Below are 13,212 nucleotides of genomic sequence, written 5' to 3'. Positions count from 1 at the left end.
AGGATCTGGAGCAGTCTGGGGACCAGAGGGAGAAACACCCAAGCTGGGATTCACCATAAATGAAGGCCAGTCAGATGGAAAGAAGTATTTGGGACCTCCCGCAAATAGGAACTTCAGGTCTGGGGGAGAGGAGGGGAACACCTCTCTCCAAGGAAGATGGTGATAGTATCTTCCTGCTATAATTTAATAGTAATTTAAAAGTCTTAGGGCCCGATCCTGCTGAGGTCAAGTGCTCCAGCCCCCAGCTCACAAAATGAGACGCTTCACATGTAAAATTCAAAGGTAACGCTCTTTATGCTTTGTTACTTTCAGGAAGCATCTTAGAATATCTTTTGTTTCCTGATTTACTAAAGTAACAGATGCTTTGGAGCTAATTCCACCATAAGAAGCAAGCAGAGCAATTCTGTCTACTTAGCTTAGGTTTCACTAAAATGCCTATCTCCATCTATCTAAGCACTGTACAAGAGTTATCAGGCAGAGGAAGAAACCAAAAAAAATAAAAAATAAAAAGCCTTTTGGGTTTCCCATCTTCTTCCTCAAGGCTTTTACTCCCCAGACTGCAATGTTTACAACCAAAGAAACGAAACTCATTGGTCTCTCTCAGCCACACATCTCAAGCCTGCAGTGACAGGATGTGTAATACCCCTGGCTGTAAGGCATCCTCCCCTTCCAGCATCCTAGCTGTTAACCGTATAGTTTCCTGTCTTCTAAAAGTGGAGTCTAATCAATCTGCATTTTCCAGCCTTTCCTCTTTACCATCCCCTGTGCATTTAGATGGGGAAGCGTGACGATAACCCTGACTTGCCCATAACCTGGTAGGACCTCCGCACCTTGTCCAACAACTCACAATCCACCCGAAGTTATAACCTTTCCTCTTGTTTACAGAAATCTTCTTTAAATCACTGCCTAGCGACACAACCAATTAGGAATACAGCAAACACATGGGAGCTTAAGGCATTGCTATATCCCCGTTAATTAAACTTGAGACGCAATGACTAACTGCTATTAAGAACACATTCAGTGCAATGTACTAAGGATTATATACCCGCATCACATCACATCACTTCCATGTGATAAATGAAATACACTACAACCTTTGCTAATGAACGTATCAACTTTAAAGTGCTGCTCAAAACATGTTCACCAATTAACAATGGAATGTGACAGAAACGATATTATAAGGAGGAATATGTCTTTTCCTAACTTAGGAGGGAAAAAAGCTTATGCACCAACAAGGAGAAAAGGAGAAGGATTTAAAAACGTTGAGAGCAGACAAGTGAATACGAACAAATAATATGGTAGCTCCTCTAGTGTCTTATTATAAGACATCTTCTATTATGTGTAATGGAAGTTAATGGATCATTCCCAAGGCACAAACTTTCATACCACCTCTTGAACACTAAATCTATCCATTTAGTGGCCTGGTTTCAATATGTACTTTTAAACTATAAACAGAATTATTGTAGGGAACAATTTACAGCATTAACCACTGAACTGTACAGTAAGAAAGATCTACGTTCTGTGGGACTTACAGAAAATACTCAATCCAATAAAATGTTAAAGATAAAAAAATTAATAAAATGAGTACAAACACTGAACTAGAAAACTATTCCATAGGAAAATATAGTGTAAATAATGTAAAGTGAATGGGAATATGTCACTGAAGTAACATCCGAAAGTCTGAAACAAAAAGATAAGACAGTGACTTTAAGAGCTATTTACAGCATAAGTATTACTCAAGATATTAAATTCTATCTTAGAACACTACAATTTCCTTTATTATGTTACAGTAATCTAGACTCAGATCATTTCCTTTTTAATTGATCATAATATCTGAGAACTGGGTATGGTGAAACGTTTTTCCGATTACAACAAATACACTTTACCTAAATCAAGTATTTACAACACTGAACCCCTTACTAGTGACTCTGGGATATTATGTTACCTTATTTTAGCCAAATAACTAGAATTGCTGTCTCAGAATACTTTCATTATATTGTTATTTATGCTACAGTCCCTGATCCCCTCAAGCAGTATGCACATATAGGGGCATGTAGCATTGTAGTAGAAGCTGTGTCTTTTTTTATTATTATATTTAAGATACAGACTCTTATAGGATTGTTAGTATGTTGGATTTCCTGAGTAAAATGTTTACCTGTAGAATCAAATGCTTCCAAATTTCATTTCTGCTTGGTTTTGATGTCTATTAGAATACCACATAAGTACAACGTATACAAGAAAGGACAAGATGACCAGTAGTGTATTATTTTTATAAAGTTCAATTAGCTTATAGTATAGTATAAATGAAATTACTTGACAGGTTTCATAACTGTGAGTCCTCCTTTGCATGTTTTCGAGTGTATGTTATCCAGTTCTCACATTTACCAGACTGTATATTTAATAACATACTGTTGGATTTTACGAGGATACACTTTGGGGCAAAACCAGTCCCTTGACCTCCATGACTGCACTGGTCCAATGCAATTCACTACCCAAAAGGTGGGAGGACTGAATTTCAGGGAGCTACAGGGAGCGCGAAGGAGAGAAATGGGGAGAAGTCAGTTAATATGAAATAGGAAAATGTATGAGAAAAACAGTCAGATCACAAACAGAGACTGAGAAAATATGAAGTGACAACCAAATTTGAAAGGAAATGCAAGGGAATGTGCTTTAAGAACAATCGCGTATTCCAGCTGAGCAGGTAGATGATCTGTGCTGGTGGGAGTTACTTATCAGGAACGTTAGAGATGAGAACTAAAAAAAAAAAAAAAAATACAAAAAAAATGTTGTGGTCTTAAAATATTTCCATTAATACAACATGGCGGAATTTAATACATTTGCAATGTGTTGAATTTAGCCACCTTGTATTAATGAAAACATTTATTTGCAATGTACCGCCATTGAAATGTCCATGTTATCAAAGCCAATTTATTAAACATTCCTTTAAAAAGTAGCTGTTTTGTCTTTTATCTAGACAAGAAGATAGAAAAGAACTGGCTGCCAAAGTAGTCAAACACACTATTAGTATGGCTTAGTATATATACAGTGCTTTTCATCTGCAAAGCATTAGACAAGCATTAATGAATTAATCCTCACAACACACCTCTGTGCTGGGTAGATTAAGAAGTCTTACTTTACTAACAAAATAGGAAGAAAAATCATGTAAAGGGCAATGGTACAGAACAGCAAGATGTTCACCAAAGACTTAAGGCTGATGGCTCCACCTCCACAATGTATCATCTCTGAAAGCCTCTCTCCTTACTGTAGTCAACAGGAATAATTTAAAAGGTACATATAAGTGTGTGTGCATGTATGTGATGAGTATATCTATCCACCTACATATATCCATCAACAAACATCCATATAGCTAAACAGATTTCCTTTTCCAAAATTCTCTCAATTAGAGCATTTAAATTGATTGATCACTTCCATACCCACTTCCTACAGTATTTGGGGAAATGAGGACACCTGGAGAGGTAGCTTGGAGCTGTGTTCCACAGTCTCAAAACGTGGGAGGCTCTGGATACAGCAGGAAAAGGGTGCATACTGGCATGGTGCTAGAGAAATGATGGATTATGAAGTCTGGGGACAAAAGGCACAGAGAGTCAGAGGAGGAGCAGGAACTGGCAAAACGCATGCGGGTAGGGGCTCTAAATGAGATAGGATAATGAGTGCCTAAAGGATGCCTTAGCTGTTATAGCCATAATTTTTATTTAAGGGAGTCGATATTTTGGAAATATAATGTTTTAGGGGTGCTACATAGACTCTATTGAAACACACATTCAACCTTAACCTTTTTAAACAAAAATTTAATAATAGTATCAAGTGAAACACTCACCTCAATTATTTTTCTGTAAGCAAGAGGCAATATGGTTAAAAAAAACCACTCTCTATGTCACAAGGGTTTTGGTGAGCTAATTAGCCTAAAGCTGTTTTTTTATCTCTCACTGCTTTTGGTTTGTACAAGGTGATAAAAACACACAGCTTGATTTTTACCAATTCTCATCCATATTTATCAGACACAAACACTGATTTGATTTTAAAAAGTAACTGGATAGTTCAAATCTACAAATAACAAAATGTGGTAAGAATGTAATTTTAGGGTATCATCATACTCTCATTGAAGTCAATCTGTACTGTACTACTAACTTCAATGTGAGCAACAGCAGAGTCTTAGTAAACTCACGCAGATACTGTACATAATTACTTAATATAACAGCTATATTGTGACCACTTATCTGCTGGAAAGCAGACCTGAAGCAACATGGTTTGCTGAATTCCGACCATCTGCAAAACAGTACAATTATAGCATTTTTAGCAAACCTCTTACCAGTGTGATGTCTCGAGAAGCAGCAGCTGCACTCATGTGTAAACTAGGTTGCCTGACAGAACTACTACAGTCCAAAGCTCGAGCAAATGTGCCAACCGCACTGGGAGGGGAGGGGGGAGAAAAAGAAAAAAAGATGGATAAATTAAATTCACACATTTATCTTATTAAAAGATGATTTATCAGCACATAAACATCACTGTAGCGCTGACATTACAATTTTAAACGTTTTTCAGACTTTTAATAATGAAAGACAGCAACTATTAAAAAAAGTTATGATTTCTGTTTCAAACAATAGTGTACTAAGTACAAAAACAATTCACCATTTTAATCGTATGAGAACTGAAGATAATCTTGTTTAATCAGACAAAATCCTCAATTGTTCCAATGTGCTGATGTCTCATTACTGTCAACTCAAGGGCCCTGGTTAGCTTGGACTTTAATTACTTTTTTATTATTATTATTATTATTAAAGCTAACTGTAAACAGCACTTGACTAGCAAGCAAATATCAGAAGATGAAATGTCACAGTGCTACTCAGATAGATGCAAAAGGAAATTATTAACATTTCATCCACTTCAGTAATATGTGCTTAATGCTTCCATTAGATAGGCAACAAGGGGCCCATCAACTTGCAACCACCTAAAATCTGTATTTTCCACCCATGATTTTAGGTAATAAGCTGAAGGCCCCTCTTAGCCTGGCTAATGGAAGCTTTCAGAATTGTGCACATGGACAGATTTTAAGCATCATGCATGACAGTGCACGACCGGGTAAAGGTAAGTGCCTGTGATATTCCAGAAGAAATCCTGAGCACAAGGGTCAAGGACTGGTAACATCACAATAAGAGAGTATGGGGCATCAATGAAAGAGGGTAGGATTAAGGTTGCAGGCCAGGGTGGTGTGTACTGTAACTTTGTATTTTCTGTTTTTACAGATTTAAGTATAATACATTTGACACTCCAACAGGGTATGAGGCTCTTAATCTGCATTAATGGTGCTGAGCAGTAAATTTCCCTTGTTTTTTGAGGAAGATGTGGTGACAAGGAGAGCATGACAGGGTCACCTGAGAGGGTAGAAAGGAAGGTTTCTTTTAACACGTCACTGCCACTCAGCTAACAGCTCTGCCCTCATCCTTAGCCCTCCATGCCCCTGGAAGGGTTGGAGGGGCCATGGGCAGGAAAGAAGATGGTAAAGAATGGGCTGCAACAATCACATCTACCACTGTTCAGGTTATACCAGGATTTTCCATTTCAGTAAATGTGAAAAAGTTCTACACAAGTCTTTTGGGCAGGGTGGATAAAAAACAATTATTTAAATTTGATATTTTAATGTTATTTAAATTATAGGTAAGTTTTGCTTTTTAAAAATAAAGCAGTTTAAAATGAAATCTGAATTTAACGCAAAATATGGGAAAGCTTAGAGTTAATATAATCTCTTAAAACATTTAAATAATAAATAAATATGCTGAATTCACAAGCTCTATCAAAAACTTGGGAGTTAAAAGCTACTTCTCTATATAAAGAAAGAAACAGGGGAAAACATCTGGCTTTTGAGGTCAAGCTTTATAAATAGGTCATGCAGTGTAGTAATGGCTTGATCCTGTGGGGGACTTATGGGCTGTTCAACTCGATGCAAGAGATTGGCAAAGTCATCACATGTACTGGAACCCAGTCTCTGATCCAGGAAACATCATCATGTATCTCATCAGGACATCCACTAAGCCCAGCTCGGTCATGTCATACTCCTAATTTCATTGCTTCTCCCAACCTGGGCTCCGATTGGCTCAGTTCTCAAATTATGAATATTTATGACTCCACCCATCATGGAAACTTACTCTCCAGCTCATGGAAAAACACTGATCTGCCCAGTAACTACCTGCCCTTGCTTCTGGATGGGTCTGGGCACTTCAGGTAAATGGCCTTGATCTTCTCCTTCCACGTGTACACAGAGATACAAAGAGAAATCCATTAATTTCTCAACTACCTACTTCTCTATCTCTAAACAAATAAAACACTGCAGTGCAAAAGGCATGTGGGTTACACGAGTAGAAGTCTTGGATAGTTAGTTCTATTGTTCTTCTGGGGGTCGGACTGGGGAATTAAATAACAAGGGAGAATGAGCAGAGTGTGCAATCGGAAACAAGCAACACTGGTGTGAAAGCAGGAAGCTGTGGGAAGAACGGACAACACTCTTCAGAGTGCAGCCTCTAGAATCACAGAATATCAGGGTTGGAAGGGACCTCAGGAGGGCCAATACGCAACTAAATCATCCCAGCTAGGGCTTTGTCAAGCCTGACCTTAGAAACCTCTAAGCAAGGAGATGCCACCACCTCCCTAGGTAACGCATTCCAGTGCTTCACCACCTTCCTAGTGAAAAAGTTTTTCCTAATATCCAACCTAAACCTCACGCACTGCAACTTGAGACCATTACTCCTTGTTCTGTCATCTACCACCACTGAGAACAGTCTAGATCCATCCTCTTTGGAACCCCCTTTCAGGTAGTTGAAAGCAGCTATCAAATCCCCCCCCCCTCATTCTTCTCTTCCGCAGACTAAACAATCCCAGTTCCCTCAGCCTCTCCTCATAAGTCATCTGTTCCAGTCCCCTAATCATTTTTGTTGCCCTCCACTGGACACTTTCCAATTTTTCCACATTCTTCTTGTAGTGTGGGGCCCAAAACTGGACACAGTACTCCAGATGAGGCCTCACCAATGTCAAAGAGAGAGGTGAACGATCACATCGCTCGATCTGCTGGCAATGCCCCTACTTATACAGCCCAAAATGCCGTTAGCCTTTTTGACAACAAGGGCACACTTGACTCATATCCAGCTTCTTGTCCACTGTAACCCTTAGGTCCTTTTCTGCAGAACTGCCGCTTAGCCAGTCAGTCCCCACCCTGTAGCAGTGCATGAGATTCTTCCATCCTAAGTGCAGGACTCTGCACTTGTCCTTGTTGAACCTCATCAGATTTCTTTTGGCCCAATCCTCTAATTTGTCTAGGGCCCTCTGTATCCTATCCCTATCCTCCAGCGTATTTACCACTCCTCCCAGTTTAGTGTCATCTGCAAACTTGCTGAGGGTGCAATCCACGCCATCCTCCAGATCATTAATGAAGATTTGAACAAAACCAGCCCCAGGACCGACCCTTCGGGCTCTCCGCTTGATACCAGCTGCCAACTAGACATGGAGCCATTGATCACTACCCTTTGAGCCCGACGATCTAGCCAGCTTTCTATCCACCTTATAGTCCATTCATCCACCCCATACTTCTTTAATTTGCTGGCAAGAATACCGTGGGAGACCATATCAAAAGCTTTGCTAAAGTCAAGGAATAACACATCTACTGCTTTCCCCTCATCCACAGAGCCAGTTATCTCATCATAGAGGGCAATTAGATTAGTCAGGAATGACTTGCCCTTTGTGAATCCACGCTGACTATTCCAGATCACTTTCCTCTCCTCTAAGTGCTTCAAAATTGATTCCTTGAGGACCTGCTCCATGATTTTTCCAGGGACTGAGGTGAGGCTGACTGGCCTGTAGTTCCCCGGATCCTCCTCCTTCCCTTTTTTAAAAATGGGCACTACATTAGCCTCTTTTCAGTCGTCTGGGACCTCCCCCGATCGCCATGAGTTTTCAAAGATAATGGCCAATGGCTCTGCAATCACAGCCGCCAGCTCCTTTAGCACCCTCAGATTCAGCACATCTGGCCCCATGGACTTGTGCTCATCCAGCTTTTCTAAATAGTCCCGAACCACTTCTTTCTCCACAGAGGACTGGTCAACTCCTCCCCATGCTGTGCTGCCCAGTGCAGTAGTCTGGGAGCTGACCTTGTTCGTGAAGACAGAGGCAAAAAAAGGACTGAGCACATTAGCTTTTTCCACATCTTCTGTCATTAGGTTGCCTCCCTCATTCAGTAAGGGGCCCACACTTTCCTTGACTTTCTTCTTGTTGCTAACATACCTGAAGAAACCCTTCTTGTTACTCTTAACATCTCTTGCTAGCTGCAAGTCCAGGTGTGATTTGGCCTTCCTGATTTCACTCCTGCATGCCTGAGCAATATCTTTATACTCCTCCCTGGTCATTTGTCCAATCTTCCACTTCTTGTGAGCTTCTTTGTGTTTAAGATCAGCAAGGATTTCACTGTTAAGCCAAGCTGGTCGCCTGCCATATTTACTATTCTTTCGACACATCGGGATGGTTTGTTCCTGCAACCTCAATAAGGATTCTTTAAAATACAGCCAGCTCTCCTGGACTCCTTTCCCCTTCATGTTATTCTCCCAGGGGATCCTGCCCATCAGTTCCCTGAGGGAGTCAAAGTCTGCTTTTCTGAAGTCCAGGGTACGTATTCTGCTGCTCTCCTTTCTTCCTTGTGTCAGGATCCCGAACTCGACCATCTCATGGTCACTGCCTCCCAGGTTCCCATCCACTTTTGCTTCTCCTACTAATTCTTCCCAGTTTGTGAGCAGCAGGGCAAGAAGAGCTCTGCCCCTAACTGGTTCCTCCAGCTCTTGCACCAGGAAATTGTCCCCTACACTTTCCAAAAAGTTCCTGGATTGTCTGTGCACCCCTGTATTGCTCTCCCAGCAGCTATCAGGGTGATTGAAGTCTCCCATGAGAACCAGGGCCTATGATCTAGTAACTTCCGTTAGTTCCTGGAAGAAAGCCTCATCCACCTCATCCCCCTGGTCTGGTGGTCTACAGCAGACTCACCACGACATCACCCTTTTTGCTCACACTTCTAAACTTAATCCAGAGACTGAGGTTTTTCTGCAGTTTCATACCAGTACTCTGAGCAGTCATACTGCTCTCTTACATACAGAGCAACTCCCCCACGTTTTCTGCCCTGCCTGTCCTTCCTGAACAGTTTATATCCATCCACGACAGTACTCCAGTCATGTGAGTTATCCCACCAAGACTCTGCTATTCCAATCACACCATAATTCCTTGACTGTGCTAGGACTTCCAGTTCTCCCTGCTTGTTTCCCCTCTAGTGTTGACTTCGACATCTGGGAACTGGACCAAAGAAACCTGCCATGGCTGCAGGCTGTAAATAAGATCCTATTTGGGAATATTCCTGTAACTCTCGATAAAAAAGGAACACATGCCAAATGTAAACAGTACAGAAAAGAAATATAGGACCTGATTGTCAGAATGAAAAACATTAAGAAAAATGCTCTTCAGAAAGCAATGTCTTTGAAGATGATGATGATGTGGACATGTCTGAACAATCTTGTTCAACTGGTTAGTAAACTTATTTTTGCACCATCCTTGTGCACTGCCTACCACATCTTACTATGCTAGGAAATAACAGATTGTCAGAAATTTGGGGTCTGGGTGGATTACTTACCTATGAACTGCAAAATATTTGTGTTCCACAACAAACTAGCATACCAGTTATATTTTGGAGTGTGGCGGGTTTTGTACCTCCCAGCTTCTACGCCGGTTCTACAACCTCCCCGGTAGTCAGGGCTGTATGGCCCAATGGCCAGAGTCCCTCTAAATCTTCTTCCCCTGGTGGGATAGCATGGCCTAGCAGCTGGAGTCTCTATAGTCCACTCCTAAAGCAGTGTGGCCTGAGGGCCAGAATCCCTTTAAGTCCTCTTCCCCTCATAGGATAGTGCGGCCCAGTGGCCGGAGTTCATCTATCTCCTTTGAGGTAAGAGAGGGGTCGGTGAACTATGTCATCCGAAAAAGAGGGGGGAGGGCTAGAGACCCCTGGTAGGGGAGCCCAGGCCCACCCGTCTACAAGGGCTCCAACCCAGGGCCCTGTCACTGATGGCGTGATCTGCCCCAGGTCAGCGGGGAATCCTACCACAACACGCTGCCCTCAGAGTGGTGGGAGATACCACTCCCTTCCCTTTCCTGGGTCACTTCCTACCAGTTCTCCAAACACAGCAGTCCCTGTGGCACCAGGGTCTTCAGGTTACTCAGCCCCTGGGACTCCCTGGGGTTCCCACAGCTGCCAGTCTCTGGTCCCACTTCCTGGCCCCTCAGCTCCCTCCTGTAAGAGTCGCCACTGCTCCTGGGCTGGAGCCTCCCCTGGGTGTCCTCCTTCCTCAGTCGCCAGCTCTGACTGAGCAGGTCTGCAGGCTTTTATACTTGACTCTCTTTTGGAGCATGCCCAGCAGAGCCTCAGGGGCGTGGCTTCCTCTGCCAGCAGGGAAGGGTTGACCCTCTCATTCCCCATGCAGTCCGCCCCATCACAGGGAGTATTTACCAATTACTGCTGGACCCCTGAAATTGATTATACTAATCAATGAAAAACTAACATCCTAGGTGAAGATTTCCTGTTTAAAATTAAGCTTTTATTAGGCATTATGAATTTTAACATTGAAAAAATGTGGGGGCTTTTTTCAAGCTGTTTGGTATGTTGCTAGAGATAAGGCTTTAAAAAGATTTAGGTAATCTTTATGGTTTATTATTTTCCCTATAAAACCATTCAAGGTGAAGTAGCCTGTTAACAGCCCTGTAGTCATAGGACAAAAAGGGGGATTAGTGGTTAGACTGTTGTAATAAGCCATAAATCCAGGGTCTTTATTACAACCATGATTTTTAGTGTCGATCAAAGTTATGAATTTAAGCTCCTAGTAGGGATGTAAATATCATTTTAAAAATTAACCATTTAAATGAAATATTTTTAATCATTTAAACAGTTAACTGATTAAAGGGCTGGCCGGCCAGCGGGCACGTCTGGGGCCGGGACTGCTCCAGCCGGCGTGGGGCCGCTGGGGTGGGGAACTGGCCGGCCGGCGCGGGACTGCTGGGGTTGGCTGGCCTAGGGGTTAACGGTTAAGGCGGGTTCACCAGTAAGACTAATGCTTATTGGTTAACCAGTTAACATTTTACATCCATAGCTCTTAGGCTCATCTTTTGGAAGTGCTGAGCAGGCTTCCTCTGAAGAGAACTGATAGGTCAGATATAAAGTATCACTTCACCTTGAATGGTCCCTTACAATATGTGCTAACTACTTAAGCTAAACTATCTGTTCCACCTTGTATTTAGCTGTGACACTCCGAGTACCTTTCACAGATCTGAGGAAGAGATCCATGTAGCTGCAGACCTTGTCTCTCTCACCAACAGAAGTTAGTCCAATAAAAGATATTACCTCACCCACCTTGTGTCTCTACACAAGGCAGTAAATGACCTGTATCATTTTTTTTCCACCATCATCCAGTAAAACCATGGATGAGTTCATAATCAAGACCAGCAAAGTCCAGCAAGACTCCATAGATGAAATAATTGCTCAGTTCACTTATGCAACAAATTCTCCTTTTGCCTTGTTTAGAACAAATATTTCTTTGACATAGTTCAATTATTAAAACCAGACTACATTCCACCCAGCAGAAGAGACATTACTGGATACACAGTGATTTCCTTCTCATACAAACAATGGGCAAAAAACACTGAAGGGAAAACTGTTAATCTGAGTCTTGATGGGTGGAGCAATGTACACAATAATATGTGCTTGTGTGACAACAGAAGATACGGCTGTCTATCAGGAAATGCCCATATAACAGAATTCTTAAAATTAGAAGCAGTAAAAGCTATAACAAACTGTGAACCAAAATTCAAGCATCAAATGTGTTGCTTTGTCACAGACAATTCTGCAAATGTAACAAAGATGAGAAGAAATTTACAAGATGACAATGAAGGGAACCTGAATCTTATAACATATAGATGTAGTGCTCCTCTGATGCATCTTTTAGGCAAAGACTTAAGTACAACTCCAACAAAGGGAAACGTTGAAATTGCAAAATACTTCCATTACACCCACTTTGCTTCAAATTCACAGAAGAGAGCAAGAGGATCCAAACTAATTCTCCCCCAAGATGTATGATGGAATTCAGTGGTTGACTGTTTTGATTTATTTATTAACTGCCCTACTCTGATGATTATTTTGTCATGATTTTCCTCACAAATTGATGCATCTATCTCAGCCAAAGTAGTCAACATCAGACTAAAGAGAAATGTAGAAGATATGCTGAATATACTATAACTAGGGCTGTGGATTAATCAGTTAACACACAAAAAAAAAAATCAAAAAAATTAATTGCAATTAATCACAGTTTTAATCACACTGTTAAACAACAGAATACCAATTGAAATTGATTAAATATTTTGGATGTTTTTCTACATTTTCATATATAGTGTATTCTGTGTTGTAATTGAAATCAAAGTATATTATTTTTATTACAAATATTTGCACTGTAAAAACGATAAAAGTATTTTTCAATTCACCTCATACAAGTATCGTACTGGTGAAAGCGCAACTTACAAATGTAGATTTGTTACATGACTACACTCAAAATCAAAACAATGTAGGCTCTGAAGTTTTACAAGTCCACTCAGTCCTACTTCTTGTTCAGCCAATCGCGAAGACAAACAAGCTTGTTTACATTTACAGGAGATAATGCTGCCCTCTTCTTATTTACAATGTCACCAGAAAGTGAGAACAGGCATTTGCATGGCACTTTTATAGTGCATTGTAAGGTATTTACATAGCAGATATGCTAAACATTCGTGTGCCCCTTCATGCTTCGGCTACCATTCCAGAGGACATGCTTCCAAGCTGATTACACTTGTTAAAAAAAATAAATGCGTTAATTAAATTTGTGACTGAACTCCTTGGGGGAGAATTGTTTGTCCCCTCCTCTGCTTTACTTGCATTCTGCCATAATGCAGAGACATGTCAATGAGACCACGAAGAAATACCCAAGAACAAAGTTAAATTGCAGACAAAGAATCAAATGAGATCAAGCACTTACTCCACCTCACTTTCTTGCCAATATTCTCAACTCAAAGTACCAGGCTAGATGCCGAACACTTGAAGAGGCTGCTGCAATGACATAATCTAATAATCATGCATCAAACATGCCAACCATA

General features: G+C 41.1%; 1 protein-coding gene across 3 annotated transcripts in view; it reads right to left on the bottom strand.

The window, feature by feature from the left end:
* The window catches only part of MTA3 (metastasis associated 1 family member 3), a 198,041-nt gene that overhangs the window by 77,326 nt on the left and 107,503 nt on the right, over positions 1 to 13,212 (bottom strand). For all 3 annotated transcript variants that reach the window (XM_037895816.2, XM_043543757.1, XM_043543758.1), the window contains one exon: positions 4,331 to 4,430. In XM_037895816.2, coding sequence (XP_037751744.1) covers positions 4,331 to 4,430 — 100 coding nt within the window. The remainder of the gene's footprint in view (positions 1 to 4,330; positions 4,431 to 13,212) is intronic.

This window comes from Chelonia mydas, chromosome 3 (assembly GCF_015237465.2).
Source record: "Chelonia mydas isolate rCheMyd1 chromosome 3, rCheMyd1.pri.v2, whole genome shotgun sequence".
Lineage (NCBI taxonomy): Eukaryota > Metazoa > Chordata > Testudines > Cheloniidae > Chelonia > Chelonia mydas.
Note: the sequence above shows the minus strand (reverse complement) of the source record. Positions and strands in the feature narration are given on the sequence as shown.